We start from the raw sequence: 23,323 nt of genomic DNA on the forward strand, positions 1-23,323 counted from the left end.
CACACCTATGACTAATATAGCTACTTCAGACTAACCCATTTTAGATTCGCGCCCGGCGCAGAGTCATTTATCCCGCCGGTATAATAGCAACAGCGCCGGAGTCCTGCCCACAAAGTCACTTCGTTTCACTTTTGATACTTACGTTTCAGATTGTTAAAATACGGCCCAAAATGTCATTATCAATGCTTTTTTGGTGGCCATCTTGAAAATCTCCAGTGACATTTCAGATGGTTTTCTTAATGTTAAAACTAATTCACAAGTTATTTTAGATGTAGAGAAAAGCGCTGTGAAAGTTTGATTCAGGATTTCCCAACAGATTCTGTGTGTATTTCAGACACGTCACATCCATAACAGAATAATGTCACATCCATAACGCAGGTTTTTCCTCATAAAATTCTGCATAAAAGACTAGGTTTTAAAAATGGCTATTTTTATGTTCACCTAAGACTCCATGATCCTGTCAATATCAAACTTTCTACCTTAGACTTAAGGGTTCACAGAGTTACAGAAAAAAGTATTGTCTCCAGAAAATTACTGTCATTTCTCGTCACATCCAAGGTGTTTTTGTAATAATTTTGTGTCTGAAAAATATTTTTTGCAAAAAATAGCTTTCCTCCTCTATTCTACCCATTGAGTACTTTCAGAATATGCATGACTAATTTAAATATTGTAAGAAGTTTTGTTTTACTGAGAAATTTTCCTTGTCATTTTGAGTAAAAATGTCACATCCATAACGCTGGAATTGCCCATTTAGAGGAGCTTTCCCTTACAATAAATCCTCTTGAACAGGACCATAAAAAGGGAAAAACATTATTTCAAAGAGTGCAGCAATTTGTTTTCAACAAAATTGGAAACCTGTAATTTTGTTGTTTGGTACAGCTTTTGAAATCGAGCTAAACGGCTGAGTGTAATACATATTTTTACAGTTAAAGCATAGCCACTGGTAGATAATCAAAAGATACAAGTGCAAGCAATGGAGCTGCATTTAAAGAAACCAAAGCTTTCAGTTTATATTCGGAATGTTCTCTTTTTGATTCACAGCTGTGCCACATGCTGTCCTTATGCAAAGCACTTTGCTGTAAGTTGCTGTAGGGGGATTATCCCTGTACTTTACCAAAGTTACTCTGTGTAAAATGAAAGCATTTTTAAAGCTGGGTTTGATGCAATGGTATTTGATGTAAATTATTCAATGATAAGGTGTTGGCAAAACAACTGCTGGAAATGAGGCCTGTCTAGAATTGATAAAACAATTTGTATTTTCAAATAGTACTATTAAAAACATCAGCATCATTGAATACTTAAAATCAGTTGAAAGGCACTTGTGATTAAAACTACAACAAAAAAAATTCACTTTTGAAATTATTAAATTATTACGTTTTTCATGAATTATTTTCCTTCACTAACCAGCCAATTTTATTTGTGGTGTACTGAGGATAGATAAGGATATCTAACTATGTTTTGAGGTCTGTTTCATGTAAATGTGTGAGTACAGTGGAAACACTTCCATGTTACATGATTAGGGAGAATAGGCACACAAGAATGCATATGTAACATTTGCTGTTTTATTTATTGTCTTTTACAAACAAACACGCAAAGACAAGGGTTATTAAAAAAAACTTTGAATTCACAAATTGTACATAAAATGAATGCATCAACATCAGTTTTACATATTGTTAATCTGGAAAGAAGTTAATTTAAATTATGTTCTTGCTGTAGATTTACACGTTTTGTCAAGATACACCAGCAGGATCTGTTGAAAAGTAATCTTGAGCCGTTGGGCAGCATTACACTAACACTACATGAGAACATGAATTGGATCACTGTCAAGAGTTATGCCATAAGGTTATGAATTTGCACTGGCAACATTTTAGAAAAATTATTTGTTCAAAAAGTAATACATACAATAAGGTAATAGATATTGATCACACCTAGCATGAACTCAAAGAATGGGATTGGTCCTTGGTGATTATGTCCCCTGATTGATAAAAAAAAAGAAAAAAAAAAGGGGGCCAGTTGTATGAGTTGAGTAAGTTGTACAAGTAAGAGTTGTTACAGAAACAAAATAGTTCAAAAGCAAACCTGTTCATAAATGGTAAAGAGAAAGTTTGTGTGCCGTTTGATTATATGATGCTGAACACAGCTCCATTCATGAGAGCCACCACAAAGCAGTAATCAAACTCATCATTATCAGCCATGTTTTTTGCATTGACAAAGATCTGAAGTTCATTCGAACAGGTGCAAGCAATAGGATAGTTCTTGGTTTCATCATGCACAAAGGATATTTTAGGATTTAGCTGAAATCCAACTGTTGGAACTTTACTGCTCCCTGTTGCAAATGTCAGTATGTGACTAGAGTCCAAATTTTGCACGAATACCCTCTCTTCCTCTGTCAGTGTCCTAGCCTCCAGTCTTTCATGAAGCTCTTTATCTTAAAAAAAAAGGATTTGAGAATTGGATTACTACAACTTTAAATATCTTAAAATGTATTCATTCACGCTCTCTGCAAAAATACATTTACAGTATAATCATTTAGCAGCCACTCTTATCCAGAGTGACCTACATTAAGTATAGACTAACATCAAGTATATTATGTGCAAGGACAATCCCCCAGGGGAAACTTAGTTTCAAATGCCTTGCCTGAGAATACAATGACATTTTGCCAGCCGGAATCAAACCAGGAACTAACCACGGAGCTATTTGATGCCCTGAAATATACAATACACAAATACTTGTGCCCACTTACTCTGCACACACTGGAGAAATTCTCTGAATTTCACCACCATCGACTCTTCTCTTGGCCTTCTGTTACTACCTAAAACAGAGCAGCTTGGTTTCAAAAGGCTAGCTACAACTTCTGCAGTGATATATTTTTTTTCTGCAGGCATGTCAAGAATAATCTGCATGCTAGGATTTTCCCTCAAAAGTGGCAGTACCTTTAGGAGAAAAAATACATAGTATTAGTATCACTTTGGCAAGCAACCAGAAGTGGCTCTAATGGCATTAACATCAAACTTGCAGTATACTAGTTGTAAAATACTGTAACTTTGTTAACTTACTTCGTAGTAGGACAGGCCATCAATGAGTTGATTAAGGCAGCTTTGTCGTTGCAAGAGGACATGGTACAATGTTGCATTGTTAACAAAGGCATGTTTTGTGTCCATGTTGACTGGATTTGGAACACCCTCAACATCAAACCTCCATGAGTCACAGCCGTTCACAGCTTACTCCAATGCATCGTTTGTGCTAGATTGATTGACCTGAAGATTAAACCAATTTAACTTTTTCATGTGACAACAAACCCAGGACACCAAACAGAAATGACTGAAATCTGTATACCATCTAAATCGCACTATAAAGCATGGTTAGTCTCATACTACTAATACCTTTTTCAGAGAATCCCTTAATTCAGTGTTAGCTATGGCATCAGGTGTGACATGTACTTGAAAGACATCTCCTGTCACAATATAGTCCATGACATGGGGTGCAAGGAAAGCCGGTGGTTCACCACCTTGGATTAGAGTAGATATCATCTTTCCAATGGTTCTCTGCACTCCATTTTGCACATGAGATATGTTCGGTCTAGGAACAAACCCATTTGGGGACTCTGAGAAACAGAAAACAAATAACTGCATGGTTTATTCTATACCATTCTTAGATGCCAAAGTAAAAACAGCCTAAAGACTGTTTAAAGCTCCCATGCAGACAATTTTAAGATTTTTTTTTGATAACGAATCAATTTTGAACTAGTAAAATGAAGAGAAAACTATTATTTAACAAATAATAACCAGTTAACCCAACCAGGAATTCTCACCTGCATGAGTTTATGACCCACATGCAGTGCTAAATGGAAATGAATGAACATGAACAATATTTCCTTTGACTGCTTTAAGAAATCAAATAAATGCAAAAAATAACCAATGACTTATCTGGCTGATGAGTCTACATCTTAGTAAAACGCTCCCCCCCCTCCTGCCAACTAGATACTGAGTGATGTTTTTATCAATGAGTTGCTACATTGCATGCAAATTGTGGAATGATTTGTGGTGGAATACCATTTTAATATAGCTAATGAGTCAAATGGCTAAGCGGTTAGGGAATCGGACTAGTAATCTGGAGGTTGCCAGACTGATTCCCGGCCGTGGCAAATGACGTTGTGTCCTTGGGCAAGGCACTTCACCCTACTTGCCTCAGGGGGAATGTCCCTGTACTTACTGTAAGTCGCTCTGGATAAGAGCGTCTGCTAAATGACTAAATGTAATGTAAATGTAATGTAATGATAGAATATGTATCAAGACAATTTCCTACTAATGCATTGACATTTTACCTTCAAATGCTCCACTAGCTTGGAAGATGGCCTTCACAAGAAGGCAAAATAATTCTCGCTGTGGCCCCCCTAGGTCAGCATTATCTTCCTCTGCATCAGTTTCATCACTGGCAAAAGTGACAAAGAGCGTACCACAGCTCTCGGAAAAACTATTTCTCTTAAACTGCCGAAAGGCAGTCGTCCAAACATTTGCCCGGCTTATGTAGATAGGTCTTGACAATGGGCTGACCACCCTCTCGGCATGTGCTTTTTGAGTTCCGTTTATTTCTTCTATGGTCAAGACTTCAGCAGACCTTGTAACCCTAACAAATGTTGAGATAAGGGAAATTTGTTAAGACCATCCCAAAACTGCAGATGGAAGTAATAATTGACCCTGAGTATCCATTCTTAGACTCAAGTAATGTAGTTCTTTACTTTATCCACCTCTGCAAGCTATGCAAAATTGTTAATGAAATGTTCAATTAACACTTGTACAAACCATGCCAATTTACAGTTTTTTACAATCGCTATGACACTTTTTTCAAAACCTTTAACAAGTTTCCTAAACTCTTGACACAGTTAGCACAACATCCGCCTGTGTTGGCTATACAATTAACACATTTCCTGTTGCTTTGACACAAAATGCATAGAGTAAAAACACATTTTAAATGCTTGAACTTCTTTTACACACAAGCTCAACCAAGACCAAAACAATAGATTTTTACGGACCAATTTACCAATGCTTTAACACTGTATGTCAGAACAGATAACACTATGTTCAAAACCTAATTTATTGGCTAAAGTCAAAGTGAACAGCTGTTCATATTGTGAATTGAAACACAAATATATCCCCTGTATTTTATTCCATTGCTACTGAGAAAAAGCTGGTTGAAGTTATGCAAATACTATAAATTACAGTTGATTCCCAACTAGGAAACACTATGGTGTTGAGGTTCTTTCAATCGCATGACTATATGGTATCTATACTGCAAAGTGGAGCTATTTGTGTTCATCTTGTGTGGAAAGAAAACAATATAGAGCAACACGAAGAAAGTAAGAATACAGTAATACCTGCACGAAGTAGAGGAAGACAAGGACAAGGGAGAGGAGTGGGATGAGGGCAAGGGAGAGGAGTTAGAATGTGTGGTGGCGCTCAGAGAAGTGCCAGAGTTAGGGCAATACTTTAAATGGCAGCTAAATTGCATATTTCTCTCAGTAAATTAACTGTTTTGCCAATTGTGTGTGGTAGGTGTGTTGGTGCGTTAAGAGTTTAGAAAACTTGTTTAAGGTATTGAAAAAACTGTCATAGCGATTGTAAAAAACTGTAAATAGATAACTTAGACAGTTAAATGTAATAATTTCAACTTCAACAAACTATTATATGCAATATGTGCTAGAAAAAAGTATACTGATATCTTTGAAAGTTGGTAACACTTTATAATAAGAAAACACTTTTTGGCATTTACAAAGTGTTAACTAATAGTTGGTTAATCCTTTATAAAACATGAAAAACCTTATAAAACATGAAAAAAAAACATTATAAACCAGGGTTGTTTGTAACTGGTGTTGGAAAACATATGTAGTACGCAGAATAGAGGAACTGGGAAAAATTTGCAGAATGGGCAGAAAATATTAGATGGCATTGTATCAAGGCCCAATTGGAGAAGAAGCCATAAGATATTTACAATTGTAGTCGGCCAATAGATTTCTTTTAAAAGTTCAGGGGTATAATTTGTTGGATGTATCAGAATCAGAATGGTTTTAATTGCCATGAAAAATTGCACAGACAAGGAATTTGCTTTGGCAGGAAGGTGCATACATTAAACTAGGGATGCCACGATATTTCAATTCCTGTAGTATTTGTATTTTATATTGTATTTTATATTGTAGATTGGCAACTTATTTTATTTTATGGCAATTAATTATTTTATATGTTATTTTTATTTTATTCCACTGCTAGTTAAGTATCCTTAGTATAATTAGACCACATATTTAAATTTAAGATTCCTATATGTTTATTGTATGCACCTTCCTGCCAAAGCTAATTCCTTGTCTGTGCAAACTTTCATGGCGAATAAATCCCTTTCTGATTCTGATTCTGATACAATTCTTTAAGGACCGAGTACCTATATTTTTTTTCTGGTACTTGCCGATACCTGTATATTTATGAATATATATAAAAAATATATATTACTAATGAATGTAGGACATGTTCTTTATTATTACTTGAATGAACAAGTATTATTTTTATGTGCTTATCACAAACCGAAAACACATTTCAGTGTCCAATAACCTTCAAAAGGCATAATTACCAGAAAGAAGAAAGGCTGGTGGGAAACGCCTATAGGAAACCGACTACGCTTGTCAACAGACTTTTGTCAGCTACAGTTATTATAAATGACGGTTGGTCTTTTGCAGTTGGCTAATACTGCACTAAGTTTTATTTTTATGCTCGCAATCTTTAATTTTTTGGTTGTTGATCGTTGTCCTCTGATTATTTAACGGCAGAATTGCCATATCTGCGGTTTTCTAGCCAATTCAGAGAATTAGCAAATAGTGTCGCAGGTGAAGATGTATTGGTTTGGGGGTGGCAGGTTTTAGGGCACTTATAAACCTCATGGGGCCGCCGCATTTCTGCCTTGGGGTGACGTGCGCTGGGATAGACGGAAACAGCACGGATGGGGAAAGTATGTGGGGAGAGTCAGCAGTAAGAGTTCATCACCTACAAATACTTTCGTAATGTGTCTCCTCACTTTCTTAAAGTAATTGTTGCTCTGTGTTTCTGTTCGATGGTGATAGTAAGCGGCATTATTAAATAATTTGTTGTAATGAACAAATGATATGTGAGAATAGCAGAAAAAAAGGAAAATATTAATTCACCAGTCACTTTAAGTATGGAGATATCTATTGGATACATGTGGTAACTCCTCCATTGTACATCCAATAAATATTGGGCTAGTTTTCAGGCATTTTGGGCTGGTTTTGAGCACTCGTTGGGTTGGAAATGTTTGCCGGACCTGGCAACCCTGAACTCAGAAGTGATGTCATTCCCAGTCCTGAGTCAAAACTTTTAAAGAATGTATCTCTGCATGATAATGGGCCTGACCAGAGCACAGGTGGCCTTACAGAACACCTTCAAAGTCAGTTTCAAAAGGTTGGCATTTTGACCCCTTCAGTCCAGGATGTCTGAAAGTTGGTATGAATGCCTTATTGTTCATGGACAACAAAAAAGTCTCAGGAACCCATAATGTCGGCAGCATGGATTTTTTTCTACAGTGACAATTTGTTAAGAATGTCAAAAAATGACTTAAAATCTGCCATTGCTCCAATTGTCTTGAAATGTTGTGTACAGAGTTCTTTTCTCCACCATTGACCAGCTGCTAAACACTGTCCCCGCCATCCTCAGCAGTTAAATGTGAAGAGCTTGCTTTGTTCTTCAAGAACAAAATAACTTTGATCAGAGCTAGTACTAGTAATAGTGGGGTCGAAACTGACATCAGTAGATTCTGCAACATAACCATGAGCACATTTACCTGTATCACACTTAGTGAACTTTCAAAAATTGTCAGTGAATCTAACTCCACAACCTCAGATATTGATCCTATACCCACAACATTCTTTAAGCGAGTGTTTTAAAGTGTCTCAGAACCGGTGCTAGATATTATAAACACATCCCTTAGAACTGACGTCTTCCCAGATGCCTTCAAAACAGCTGTTGTAAAGCCCCTATTAAAGAAACCCAAATTGGATAACAGTCTACTTGCAAATTACAGACTAATATCAAACCTTCCATTTATTAGTAAAGTACTGGAAAAGATAGTTTCAGTCCAACTAAATTCTTTGGAACATTCTGGAAGTCTCGCAGTCGTGGACCTATGGAGGAGACCATAGGTCTAAGAAACATAGACCTGCTACGGGGTTGCTCAAGGAAGCTGCCTAGGTCCATTACTTTTTCTCTTTATATGTTACCACTCGGTGACATAATCAGAGAACATAAAATGAATTTCCATAGCTATGCGGACGACACGCAACTGTATATAGACAAAACTGAAGTCCTACTATGTGGCCCCAAATCCAAAAGAGTGATGCTTACTAAGAATCTAGGAAGTTTAACCCCCTGGCTTAAACCAGAGGTGACAAGTCTCGGTGTAATCCTGGACTCAGATTTGAATTTCAACTCCCACATTAATAAAGTGACCAAAACTGCTTTCTTTCACCTGAGGAATATAGCAAAGGTTTGACCATTCATAAACCAAAATGATGCAGAAAAGTTAATTCATGCTTTTATATCCAGCCGGCTGGACTACTGTATTGCACTTTTCGCTGGTCTTCCCAAAAAAAACACTGAAAGACTACGGCTCATTCAAAATTCTGCAGCTAGATTATTAACCAAAACTAAAAGGAGAAACACATTAGTCCTGTCCTAGCTACTTTACACTGGCTCCCTGTTACCTTCAGAATTGACTTTAAGGTCCTATTCCTCACATACAAAGCTCTACACGGACAAGGACCTAGCTACATTGCTAACTCTCTTATAAACTACACACCAACTAGAACACTGCGATCATCAAATGCAGGCCTATTAGAGGTCGCCGGAAGCAGCCATAAGAAGATTGGTGATGCTGCCTTCGCCAATTACGCCCAAAACTATGGAACAAATTACCCATAAATATCAGAGAAGCAAATACGCTAGACATTTTTTTAAGACAGCTTAAAACCTACCTTTTTACCAAAGCATTTAACTAATTTTTATCTCAGAAGGGCCTTACAACTGGTAGTAGTTATATTATTGTTTTTATAGATTTGCTTTGTATTCCCGCAAAGATTGCGGCTTGTGTTTGACTTGCGCTATTGCTTATGTGTTACATTTTATCAATGTATTGTATTTTGTTATTCTGTAGTTTTTATAATTATTATTATAATTTTACTTTATTTTATTATTTTATTTTAATTGAGAAACCACAAAGAGTCCATGTGTTTTGTTATATGGTTGGAAACTGCAAGTGCAGCTCGGATCTAAGACGGATTCGAGAGACCGCAGATAGAATGTGGCTTGTCTGGTTTGTTATGTGTGTGGAAACTGCAAGTGGCAGCTCGGATCTAAGACGGATTCGAGAGACCGCAGATAGAGTGCGGCTTGTCTGGGTTGTTATGTGTGTGGAAACTGCAAGTGGCAGCTCGGATCTAAGACGGATTCGAGAGACCGCAGATAGAGTGCGGCTTGTCTGGGTTGTTATATGTTTGGAAACTGCACGAGGCAGCTCGGATCCAAGACGGATTCGAGAGACCGCAGATAGAGTGCGGCTTGTCTGGGTTGTTATGTGTGTGGAAACTGCAAGTGGCAGCTCGGGTCTAAGACATATTCGAGAGACCGCAGATAGAGTGCGGCTTGTCTGGGTTGTTATGTGTGTGGAAACTGCAAGTGGCAGCTCGGATCCAAGACGGATTCGAGAGACCGCAGAGAGAGTGCGGCTTGTCTGGGTTGTTTTATGTGTGGAAACTACTAGTGGCAGCTCGGATCAAGACGGTTTCGAGAGACCGCAGATAGAGTGCGGCTTGTCTGGTTTGTTATATGTTTGGAAACTGCACGAGGCAGCTCGGATCCAAGACGGATTCGAGAGACCGCAGATAGAGTGCGGCTTGTCTGGGTTGTTATATGTGTGGAAACTGCACGAGGCAGCTCGGATCCAAGACGGATTAGAGAGACCGCAGATAGAGTGCGCCTAGTCTGGTTTGTTATATGTTTAAGATCTATTACTTTTATCACTTGTATTATTGTTTTTGTTGATTTTATGTAAAGTACCTTGAGCTGCAATTCCTGTATGAAATGTGCTATATAAATAAAGTCTTACTTACTTACATGTATGAAATACACGTCTGTATCATGTCAATTTTTAAATAGCTAGCAATGTTGAGGAAGAACCCCCCATTACTGCCTGCAGCTATATTTAGGGTTATCTCCATGAAAGGGCTCAATAGCTTAAAACATCCTCAACCAGATTTGTTCAAATATGTCCAAATTATACAACAGGTCACACACTACTCCCAGACTGCTAATGATCCATGTACCCACCACAATTGTAAAAATGTATCAGATGCTATGATATTAAGAAATAAAGTACAGTATTTCCCCACACACTTACATTTAGAGCACCATTCAAGTGCCTCTCTTCATAGACAGTTGCCCACCAGATAACTGCCTAGTGTAATTGTAGTCCCGAGTAGGGCTTAAAATCAATCACTTGAATGTGTAAGGTATTTCAAGTGTATTTTACTTTGAGTTTACAAAGAGAGTTGACCATCTTGTAGAGAAGAATCAAAGAGGGCAGAGAAAAATATAATTGAAGAGATGGACAGAGAGACAGGAAGCACTTTCCTGCGATTCAACTCTTCCTCTCCTCAGGGTTGGTCGTCTCTGGAGCAGATGTTTGGGGAAGCAGCACTAACAGGAAGCAAGCCCCATGGCCGGACAGAGACAGGAAGTGGATGGTGTCATAGGTCAAAGAGAGATGTTGATTGAGTTATTGGAGAAGAAAAATATGTGACACGGCCCAGTCAAAAGGGGCTGTGGTCTGCGTTCCGCATTGTCCAAGAAACTGAAAACGTATTTAAATGTTCTTACATATTACAAAAGGTAAGGGGAAAAGCCACTCAATATATTTATTGAGTATTTAGGGTTAATAACTACTAGTGCCGTCAGTTAAACGCGTTATAAACGACATTAACGCAAACCCATTTTAACGGTGTCAGTTTTTTTCACATGCTGTTGCAACAACTACTGACGTTAGAAAAGCCACAACACCGCACCGGATCTAGCTAGACCGGAAACAAAACAACAAGCATGCTGCACACACTTGTTTGGTCTTTCGAGCCGGCTAAAGAATAGTAGGCTAACGTTAAGTTTTGAGTGGATGGCAAGCACGAGATGCCAAAATGGATGCCAATAAGATACTGAATGGAAAGTTTACTTAAAAAAAGTTGCCAAATGGTTCCATTGACAAGACCAAAGTGATCTGTGTGTTTTGTCATTGTGAACTGAGCTATCATCAGAGCAGGTCAAGTCTGAAATACCACTTGATGGCCAAGCACACAGCTGATGCGAATTCTCCGCCCCCTCGGCAGGCATTTGCCATGTTGTAAAAAAAACAACAACATTTGCACTAAGCATCCAATCCACTTTTCCATGTTGATAAGAGCATTAAAATAATGGGACAAAGAGAAATCAAGGGACTTTTAGAATAGATAAAAATGTGAGATTAATTGCGATTAATCGCGAGTTAACCATGACATTAATGTGATTAAATATTTTAGGCGTTTGACAGCAATACTAAATACTCATAATTTCAAATGTTTTACCTAAACTTCCAGTTGAGTTGTGGGCGCGTCATGCGTGATTTGATTTGCATCACAGTGCAGCTGGTTTTTCCCTAGGCTACTTATAGCGCGGGGTACTAACTGTAATGTAAAGTACAATACCCTCCCCCCTCCTAATCAAGTAGTGAATCAGCAGATTTGGTCAGAGTCAATTACCCTTAAATATAATGTTTCACAACATTTAACATTCATGTTCAACTTTCAAGAATGTCTTCTGCGTGTTTGGCATACATTTTTGACATACAACACTGACAACGGCTGTGTCAAAATGTTCGTCTTGGTCTCGATTGCGTTGCTTGTATTGGGATTTACGTTCCGTTGCACAGTTTAGGAGGTTACAACGTTTGTGTGGCGACAAAGTGCCTTTAGTCGACGAAGGGTAATTTGTGCTAGCTACGCCACCACGTCAACACACGTTAGCAACAACGTGATAGAGACGTTCTAGCACGCAAATTGGAGCTTGGATTACCAGTAAAAAATACCACCCCCCCAAAAAAACAACCATTTGGCTTTGTTGAGAAAGCGATTTCGAGTGGAACTGCCATCTCGGAGTTTTGATTTAGGTCGTTAAAGTATTTGTAAATTGAGCGTGTGCGGGTTGCCCGTGAGTCCCCCTAGTCTTTTAGGCGGCAGCCATGCTAGAAAGCGTCATCCCAGCTAACACAGTTATGTTGCCCTTACGTTGCCGCAATGTCACTCGAGGACCAAACATACGTTGCCGTAACGTTGGACCGTGCATCTGTGGGACACCAGAAGGTAATCGCAACGTAATCTTGTGACGTTGCCAGTCCGTAACCGCGACGTTGTGGCAATGTTATTTTCCGACGTTGCTAGTCTGTAACCGCGACCTCCTAGCAACGTTGTTTTGTGACGTTGCCAGTCTGTAACTGCAACGTTGATGAAGTAACTTATAATTCTCAATTCTACTGCTTATATTGGGGCGGTTTATATGCAGACCTCATTTGCCCAAAATGCAACTTGTTCTAGTATAATAGGCTACATATAGCCAACTTCAGGAGGACTATGTTTGTGTGGTGTATAGCCTAACTCAAGCTAATCATAAACAAGGCAACATTTCCATGTAACATTCAGTCATTTTTTTTCAAACAAAGTGACAAACAGTGAATTTAAATCTTCTGCCAGTCCCCGCTACAGGTCCTGTCTGTTGGCCCTGACAATGAAGCACAAAATAAGTTAGTGTCCTATCTACATAATTGCATGTGCGAAAGGGGCTATACAAGTCATTAAAACATCACATCTATAATAATATACATCAAAAAAACATATCCAACCTTTCACATAGCCATGTGAAAGGTTGGATATGGAAGCTGCAATCGTGATTCATTCACCTGGCTTGTTTTGAATGGGCTGCCGGGGCGTGTTTGAGTGTCTCCGCTATGAGGAGCTCCACAGCTCCCAGTCCCGTCTTCCACTTCATCAAAGCATCTGCAATTAGAAGTCATGAACTTATTGCGCACCAATATGTAAATAACAAATGTTGCCTTGAATGGTTGTATAAAAAGCGTAAGTATGACAACATTTGTTGTTTTGACAAATATGTATCCCCCCGCCACAATCAGAACAACTTATGTATGCCTTTCAATGAGTTGGCAATGCTATTGAGAAGCTTTGAGTATTTTTTTTCGTGTCTTATATTTGCACTTGCCTGGCTACTAGCTGTTTTCCTGGGCCACCAATGGGTTCTCCTCCTCAAGACCAGAGTTGACACCTAGGGGTATGGCATTAGCCTGGCTCTGCCCTCCTACGTACTTCTGCTCCATTTGGATTTTGCTTCTGTACTAGGTCTGGGAGTTTGACTTTGAAGTCAGTTTTCAGAAACACAGAAACCCCGTTACAGTAGTGGTGAAGGAATTGGTCAAGGCGAACGCTAGCGATTGGTTATGGCAGATCAGAGTGGCTCTAGGCAGATCAAATAGTTTTAAACTTCAACAGAGTACCCGCCTACAAGGAAGTCAACGCTTGTCAATGGAGCAAGGCCAGACTCTCTCTACAAATTAAATATACGAGAGTCTTGTTAGGACCAGGCTATACTCATATTGCATTCATTAAAAACCCCCTTTGAAACAAGATGAACCCCGTTTGAAACAAGCTATTCTAACAATGTTGTCATGTATGCCCCCTAAAATGTAAATAAGCATGACATTTATTTAGGGGAAAATTACTAATTCAAAAGAAGTTTACTGGAAGTGATCATTGTCAGTAACAATGCTAAATGCGACCATTTGGTCTCAGTCTAGAGCCCTGCGTGGAGAAGCTGACCCCGTTGTGCTACCAAACTTCACTGAGGGGATTGTTTGAATGCGCCGGAAATTTAAAACGTTTCTTTTGACCTAAATATTAGGCTGTGGCAATTGCTTGAATGTATGATGAGGATGAGGATCCGCCTTCAAGGAAGTTAAGGTTTGTCAATGGAGCGATCCCAGACCCTCTGTACAAATGAAATGAGGGTCTGGTTAGGACCAGGCTAGTATGGCATCTGGAGATTCAAAAATGTGAAGTCATGCTTTTGCTTAAAAACATAACCTTTGCCATGGCTCATACAATTATTGTCACTGTTATAAACGGTCATTCATTACTTTACCATCATTTCCTAGGGACACAGTGCTAGGCCGTGTGACGGTGGTAGGATAATCTGTACAGAAATGAAAGTAGAATGCAGTTTAGCCTACATACACAGTATTAGTATATTGATATTAAAGGAGTAGCATCGCACATGTGTGATCGTTCGAAAGCAGGGCCCCACAGTGTAGCGTCGCACATGTACATGTGAACATTCCAACCGACTATTTTCCAATGGGCAAAAACTATATGACAAATGCTATAGTATGGCTTAAAAATGTACAATTAGTAGGCTAACAAGTAACACTAGCAAGTAGTAGCATTGGTACGAGTATTATGTTAGGTTGCTAGGTAACGGAAGCTAATTACAGCTACATAGCTTCCGTTTTGGAAAAATAACTGGAAAATATTTATATCTCCCGCATCTAAAGGTTAAAACGAATAAACTTATCTAAAAACAGATGTTATGCACAAATTGGAAGAATTAGTGACATGATACTTTTACAGACGCCATTGCTGTGCATGCCATGACCGACTGTGAACGTGATCAGCCACGCGCTAGCTCCGGAGTCTTTGAAAATTCTGGGCAAAATCCACTATTTTGGGACAAGGTTTCCTAACAGTTCTGAACGTAAATTTTCACTGATTCTTTTGTGGGTGATTTGTGAGACGCTAAACTTTGATAACATGTTTGCATTTTCAGTATTTCAACATAACTTTCTGGTGGGTTTAACCTAACGCTAGCTAGCGAAATCTTAACGTAAACAATGTGAATCTGATAGGACATAAACAGGCTAATTAGCCTCAATTTCAAATCTATATGCCCCATCCAATTTCTGAAAATAAGTTTATATATTTAAAACTATTTCTGTAAAGAAACTCACCTTTGAAGTAACTTATTTCCAGGTAAAATCCAATGCGTGAAAGACGGTGGGGCCCCTACAAAATCTGTTTAGAAACATGCGTTGAAATGGGCATGCGCAAAGTTATTGCTCAGGGGCAGACTGAGGGGCAGGTTTGCTAAGGAAGAATTTTAGTATTCTGTGACGACTTGTCTCGGGAAATGAAACTCTTAGGAGTCGCTTACCTTTTGGTCACATTTAACAATTTTGTATTACAAAATTATTGGAGCACAAATTTGCATTGTGTGTCATACAGCTTTGGTGTGCTATACAAAGAATGTTTGCCTAACCATGTTACACATCACACATTGATTGCTTTGTACATGTCTATAGTAGAATGAAAGACTCAATTATATTCCAAAATCAGTCTTTTATTTGCTACAGTTATGTTTCTGCATATGAGAAAATGTATGACCAATGACATGCTGGGGCTGAGCTGCACATTAATTACATGCATTGTCTACATTTATACGTGCTGGGTGCAACATTTAATATTGTGTGTTATTGAAATTAATGTAGACTATACATTACAAAAGTGTAAGAACTAAGAGCCTTCCAGTGTGATCTCTCCATCTCTGGATAAACCACTATATCGCACTCGAGATCCGTTGTCCTGTGACCAAAGAGCGACTTAAAGGCAACTTAACCCATGGTACCAAAATGTATGTATTCAGCCGACAACGTCACGGCAACGTTGTCCACGGGACCAAAAATAACGTATCCAACCGACCAAAGTACAAGGTCGTGGCAACGTTGTCCACGGGACCAAAAATAACGTAACCAGCCGACCAAGGTACAACGTCGCGGCAATGTTGTCCAGGGGACCAAAAAATAACGTAACCAGCCAACCAAGGGACGACGTTGCGGCAACGTTGTCCATGGGACCAACTGGCAACGTTCCCTTTATAACGTTGCTATGACGTTGCCACGACGTTGCCAGAAGGTAACGTCGCGGGTTACCAACTGAGCACTTACTGGCAACGTTGCCGCAACGTCATGTGTTAGCTGGGATAGTAGTATTTTCATAGCTAATTTTGTAGTTCAATTTAACACAAAAAAAAACTGAAAGAGGGAAATGTTATGACGATGTGACTATTGTGAAGACATCCAGCTGGTGAGATTTTAATGTAGGTTGCTGTAAAAACGTATATTTGTTTGCTACGTGAGAGCCCCGTCAGCCTCCATTGACGATTGCGGCAGCAACAACAGTGTTGTCAACGAGTGTTGACACTCGTCGACAACAGTGTTGTCGATCTGCGTCTGATGAGTCTTTTCTTAATTTCGTACCAGGGTCAATTCTACATCCAAATGGAGAGCAGTGTTTTAAAGATATGGCGATTGTGAAGACAGCCAGCGGGTCAGCATATTTTTTTTATTTGTGTAAAACTTGGAATTTGAGTGAGACCGCGTCTTGTTTTGACGTTAGCCTCAGAGTCACAGACTCTGCTCGCCCACTGGCAGTGTGTAGTAGTAGGCTACAGTCATGGGCGTCGCCGCAATGTAACTTCTCCCCAAAAAAGTTGTTTGGACCCCCCCACATTTGCGATCAAAATATTAGTGCATGACTGGTCTACTAGTCCAGCAATCTTTCCATTGCTTCACAATCAAATCCGTTCCACTTTATAAGTAGGGAGAATACTCATATCAATAGATTTCCACTCCACGTTTTCTAGAAAAACAGCATCACGCACGCAGATTCAACTCCCATACTCTTTGATCGACACATCGTGCTTGTAGCTAGTAGCACTTCAGACATGACTGTTCCACAGACAAAATGGACATAAGGAGGGTTTTTTCGAGGAAGAGGAAAGTAAGTCAAAGTTGCCCAGTTTTCCCTTCAGTGGTCAAAGCACCCTTATAAGACATTCTTTGACTATAATAGCATTAGTTAAGTCACAAAGATCTTTCTGCAAACATTATGATTATTGCTAGCTAGATAAGCAAGCTTTTTACCTACATCTAGCACTAGGCAATACCATACTTTATTTACCCATTGCAAGTGGAACAGCATTTGTTGATTTCTAAATCTGGGTCTGAAATATGTTGTGCTTTTGGCCGTGTTCAGACCTAGGCGTCTGTTTCAGGCAGAAAGAGGTTTTTCCAAGTAGCTACAAAAAAATTGCTGGTGTTTTTTTTTATTGCCATAACAACCATGAGCTAATCTGGAGTTAACCTTAGCTAACATGCTAGTTTTTCTAACGACTGAAAAAAAGAAGAAAAAAACCTTTATTTCAGAATTTTCTTCCAATTTAAATACATTTTACATTTATTCATTTAGCAGACGCTTTTATCCAAAGCGACTTCCAAGAGAGAGCTTACAAAAGAGCATAGGTCACTGATCATAACAACAAGATAGTCCCAAACATTGCAAGTAGCCAAAACATGAAGCATACATTGTGAAAAGCTAAACAAGTGCCAAAGGGAAGACCCATAAGGTGAGGGGTGGGGGTGTAAGGTTGCAGGAGAGACTTGATGTAGACGGGTGCAGTCCCGTTCACTGCTCGGAAGGTCAGTACCAGGGTCTTGAATCTGATACGGGCGTTGATGGGTAGCCAGTGGAGAGAGATAAGGAGCGGGGTAACATGGGAGCGTCTGGGTAGATTGTAGACCAGGCGGGCCGCTGCGTTCTGAATCCTCTGAAGAGGGCGGGTTGCACATGCTGGGAGACCAGCGAGCAGCGAGTTGCAGTAATAAGGCTAATCAACTTGTAATTTTGGCAATTCGCAGAATTTTATTGCTACATGTTAGTCTGTAACATGAAGGCAAAACTGATTCAACCATTAAAACCATATATCCTCTGAAAGCTTATACCCTCAGGATGTTATCTAATGAGACAAGAGACACGTCCATCTCTCCATATTAGTATGCTGCCCATGCATAATAAATTCGGTATTGGTAAATGGAGTAGGCTTAAGGCTGATACTTTTTTGGGCTGTGCCATTTAGGGAAACTGATTCAACCACCTAAACCATGTATTTTCTGAAAGCTTACATCCTAAGGTTGTGATCTGTGGAACAGACTACAGGTTTGAACACAGATTTGATGTTTTCTGAACAGTCCAGTCATGCTTTAGGGAAACGCTATTTTTTTATGTAGCCTAAATAATTATTAGGCTACTAAACCTATACCAATTGTGAATTTTATGTGCTGATAACATGATTTACATCTCAGAAGTCTTCATTTAAAAAATCTACATTAAGCTTATTATTATCAATTATGAAAGAATGCTCAATGCATCTCCATGTCTCCTGATTTAGGAGGTAGAGAGTGAGTCAGAGGCAGGGGCAGCATGCAGGGGCAGTGGAGACAGCTCTGTTGCCGAGGTGAGTGCTGAAAGGTGACAGGTAGTTGAAGATGTCCCATTGCTTATTGGGAAGTTTAGTTTTCAAAATAGTTTAATGTCCAGCCCCTCAGTATATGTATAACAACTATGGTAAATAGTTGTGGTAAATGCACCAGAATGCGGGAAATTGCATCTTTAAAAAAATCTAGGGGAGAAACCCCCAGACCCCCCGCATAATGTGTCCCCCCCACTCTCAAAATGCTGCTGACGCCCATGGCTATAGTACAGTCTTCAATGCCACAGCTGTGGCTAAACTTTATTATGTCTTATTACACGGCTGTTCTTTAATGCTGTAGAATGCTCCATTCACTTGAATGGGGCTTCCCAACGTTCTGCGGTGAACAATTTTCACATATTTGACCGTTGCTATGCACATTTGACCGCTGTCAAGGAAAGTGGCCTTTTTGCCTCAGATTCACGTCTTTTGTAGCACTCCGCAAGTAGTCCGGTAACTTTTAAACCCCAGCGTACTCTGTTTCTTAGCGACGTCAGCTGATTTGAAGCCTAAAGAATGTTCAAAGTCTATGAAGTTCAACGTCTTTGGCGAACTATTTCTCTGCTGATCAACAAACAAATGGTAACAAATACATTGTAAAAAGACACACTGTGTTAAGTTATTTTTGTTGGCAAGTAGCCGTGCAATAAGCGTGATAACGTATAGAATGCCGGTCATTATTGGGAAAATAAGCCCCTTAAGGGGGCTGTTCGCCCTGTCGGGGCTTAATTTCCTGATAATGACCGGCGTTCTATACATTGTCCCTTACAAAAGAAACATTCTAATTTCCGGCGCTTTCAAACAATCAGTGAAGTGTGGATAGCAACGGCAGCTAGCTTGCCTCTAGCAAACTGGTTTTGAATTAGCCATGTCCCCCTAAATTAATATCAAACTTATTTACGTTTTGGGGGGCTTATTTTCAGTTAGCAGACGGTACTATTTGAATCGCAATTCCATCTGAAATACTGCCAGTGACAACGTTGTTACAGTAGCTTGTTTCAAAGGGGGTTCCTTGTTTCAAAGGGTGTTCTTAATGAATTATGCAATATGAGTAGGCCAAATGCTTGAAAATATCACTAGAAGGGAAAACGGACCCACCTGCAACCGACGCAAGCAGGCACACCCTATGTGCTACCTTGCATCGTGCCATCGTGTACTAGCAGCATCATACATTCAAGCAATTGCCACAGCCTAATATTTAGGTCAAAAAAAAAGTTTTAAATTTCCGGCGCATTCAAACAATCCCCTCAGTGAAGTTTGGTAGCACAACGGGGTCAGCTTCTCCACGCAGGGCTCTAGACTGAGACCAAATGGTCGCATTTAGCATTGTTACTGACAATGATCACTTCCAGTAAACTTCTTTTGAATTAGTAATTTTCCCCTAAATAAATGTCATGCTTATTTACATTTTAGGGGGCATACATGACAACTTTGTTAGAATAGCTTGTTTCAAACGGGGTTCATCTTGTTTCAAAGGGGGTTTTTAATGAATGCAATATGAGTATAGCCTGGTCCTAACAAGACTCTCGTATATTTAATTTGTAGAGAGAGTCTGGCCTTGCTCCATTGACAAGCGTTGACTTCCTTGTAGGCGGGTACTCTGTTGAAGTTTAAAACTATTTGATCTGCCTAGAGCCACTCTGATCTGCCATAACCAATCGCTAGCGTTCGCCTTGACCAATTCCTTCACCACTGCTGTAACAGAGCTAGCTGCCGTAGCTGGAAAATCAAACTGTTCCCGAACCCCGTAGGAAGGAGGGCCACAACATCATGGCCACCAACAAAACTCAGGAAAACTTTGTTCTTGCTCCGGCTTTAGTTTATGGATATTCGGCAGTGTTGCCACCACGGACCGAATGGCTCCGCTCGCATTTTTTTCCGCCGCCATTACGGAACTACAACACAAAGTAGCGCAAGACATCAACGTCATCGTTCTCAGCCACTCCCTCTGTTCGCTGATTCAACCGGAGACATCTGACTTACGTAATTCATGGCCAGATCTAATACAGAAGCAAAATCTAAATTGAGAGGAAGTATGTGCAAAAATTTGTTCTATCATCACCAAACTTCGGTTCCTTCGTACCAACGAGGAGCAGAGGAGGCCTGTGGTTTTATACCAGAAAAAAAACATTTGAATACTCTTGAACACAAACAGATATTTCAACCAAACTTGGTGCGTTGCTGTGACTTAATTGTTGCGCAAGTGCTATGGAGGCCTTGTCCTGCTCTGGACTGCTTGGCCCCTCCATTGCTGCTTGCAGCTATATTTGTATTTTGAATTGTAAATGAGCAGCAACAAATGTATGCAATATTCATAAATAATAAGTAGGCATTTTTATATAAAATATACAGAAATATCAGTTGTAAAAATTACAGTTAATAAACTGACCCATCTGCAACCGATGCAAGCAAACACACCCTACAATATCCCCAGATCAGCGCTCAACGTTTCTAATGATTAACACAACAGTCACACCTATCTCTAGCAAAAAAAGAACAGAAATTTCTTACAGACATTTGGCAACAAACCTTTTTATTTTATTGTTTTACCCCCCCACTGCCTATGCAAATAAAAATTATACAGAAAAAAGTAAGTAAGTACACAAAATAAATATATATATTAAAACAAAGTAACAAATATAATGTAAAAAAAAATACAAATACATATGAACAAGTACAAATTAATATTTAGAGGTACAAATAGAGGATGTTTGTGGATGCACAAGTATATAGGCTAAATGCCATCAGCTCGTATAATTATACTCCGGTATGCTGAGAGCTCAAACAATGGAGCAGGGTTAGCAATGGAGGATGCAGTCCCTACTCAATTTTCGGGAAGAGTCTTGAGCTTTTCAAAATGAGACAACAAAGCATCCCATCTCTCATGGAATTTATGGATAGACCCCATACTGGAATATTTAATCTTTTGTAACTGTAGAAATAGGATAAGGTCGTTCATCGAAGCCGAGGCTTTGGGTGGATGTTCCGATTTCCAATCTAACAAAATCCTTCTCCGAGCAAGAAGAGTTGCAAAGGCAAACACATCTTTTAGTTTACTTGTCATTTGTACACCTACATACACATACATTGTGAAAAACTAAACAAGTGCCAAAGGGAAGACCCATAAAAGCATGCAGTTATACAAGTTACAAATTATAAACAACCTGGAGGAAACTAACATCAGGTCCAATAAAGCATTCTTAGATGCCGTTGTACTCCGGAACAAATGCGTCTTGAGTCTTTTTTTGAAGGTGGGGAGACAGTCAGTGTCCCTGATGGATATGACATGCAGTTGTTTTAGATGGATGAGGGGTTTGTGCTAGGTTGTTTTTAGGTTTAGCTTGCATGCGTGGTCTGCTACAAGAGGGTAGAGGGTAGCCCGGTTATACAGTCTCTGATTCTTCTCCCACCTTCCATGTTTAAGACATTGAACCACTCCACTGGTGACCTTTCACTCCCAATGGCCACATAGACAGCCTAAAGCAGTGTTTCTCAAGTGGTCTAACTTTACGACCCACATTTCTCCTCAGTCTTTACACTTTTCTGCCACTAGCATTTTATCCAGCTGGGCTCATTTAACCAAACAATAACTCTGGTGTAGCTTTCTGATAGTCTCAGTTGATAAATTCATAGTGATGACTTAATCTCCTATTGTATGTCTCTATCTCTCTGTCAGACAACTGAATGTGTGTTGTGTGTCAGGGCTGACTCAGAGTCTTGAAACTCCATTTAAACCATGACTAAAACTGACCCTGTTTGGCAGCCATCTAATACTAGCCAATACCAGGCAAGATGTCCGAACAACAGAATGACAGTCAACTTTTTGCTAGGAAAAAACTTCAACACTTGTAGTTTGGAAATAAATAATCATTGTTAGAAAATTTCAAAAAAGAGTCTGTCTGGTTACAAATATATGGTTGTACTTTTCCTCAAAAACTTACAGTCAACACAACTGTAAGTTCCTTAGACCACTTGAGAAACACTGCTTTAGGCTGTCAATGTGGCCATTGGGAGTGAAAGGTCACCAGTGGAGTAGTTCAATGTCTTAAACAGTCACGGGAGGTGGGATTAGAATCAGAGAGACTCAAGACGCACTTCTTCCGGGAGTACAACGGCACTTAAGAATGCTTGATTGGACCTGATGTTAGTTTCCTCCAGGATCACAATGACTCTTATCGAGAGAATTGTTGTTCTTGTAGGTTAGTTTCTAACGAAGTGAACTCTTGTACTAGCTGTGAAATATTTTACTGTTGATTGTTCTTCTACAGGTACAGTCTTGCACTTTTGGGGCTTGATGTTGTTTTTAATTTGTAACTTGTATAACTGCATGCTCTTATGGGTCTTCCCTTTGGCACTTGTTTAGCTTTTCACAATGTATGCTTCATGTTTTGGCTGCTTGCAATATTTGGGACTACCTCGTTGTTATGATCAGTGACCTATGCTCTTTTGTAAAAGAGCATAGGTTTTTGCTCTCTTGAAAGTCGCTTTGTATAAAAGCGTCTGCTAAATGCATAAATGTAAATGTCATATCCTGTCCGACCCTGTCTTTTCATCTGCATTCTCCTTTCAAATGTTCTGTCCTGCATTAGAATAACTGTACCAGAAGTAGGGTCATGTGTGTTTCTCTACGTCTCTGGAAGTTAAACAAATAATACTGGATTTGTGTTGTTGTGAAAGAAGCCTGTGGTTGACTGTCATTCTGTTGTTCGGACATCATGCCTGGTATTGGCTAGTATTAGATTGCTGCCAAACAGGGTCAGTTTTAGTCATGGTTTAAATGGACTTTCATGACTCTGAGTCAGCCCTGACACACAACAGACATTCAG

At 39.4% G+C, this 23,323-nt stretch overlaps 2 protein-coding genes across 3 annotated transcripts in view; one reads left to right on the forward strand and one right to left on the reverse strand.

Annotated features, from left to right (window-relative positions):
- emilin1b (elastin microfibril interfacer 1b) overlaps nt 1–23,323 on the forward strand; it is a 115,396-nt gene that overhangs the window by 57,490 nt on the left and 34,583 nt on the right. The window lies entirely within an intron of this gene.
- Nucleotides 2,017–3,497, reverse strand: LOC124474515. Its single transcript, XM_047030732.1, has 4 exons — nt 3,384–3,497; nt 3,057–3,257; nt 2,744–2,933; nt 2,017–2,428 (listed from the first exon to the last, which is right to left on the reverse strand). Exons 2-4 carry the CDS (start codon nt 3,159–3,161, stop codon nt 2,121–2,123), a joined length of 603 nt encoding a protein of 200 aa, XP_046886688.1. The 5' UTR covers nt 3,162–3,257; nt 3,384–3,497; the 3' UTR covers nt 2,017–2,120.

The sequence above is a fragment of the Hypomesus transpacificus genome, chromosome 12, assembly GCF_021917145.1.
Source record: "Hypomesus transpacificus isolate Combined female chromosome 12, fHypTra1, whole genome shotgun sequence".
Lineage (NCBI taxonomy): Eukaryota > Metazoa > Chordata > Actinopteri > Osmeriformes > Osmeridae > Hypomesus > Hypomesus transpacificus.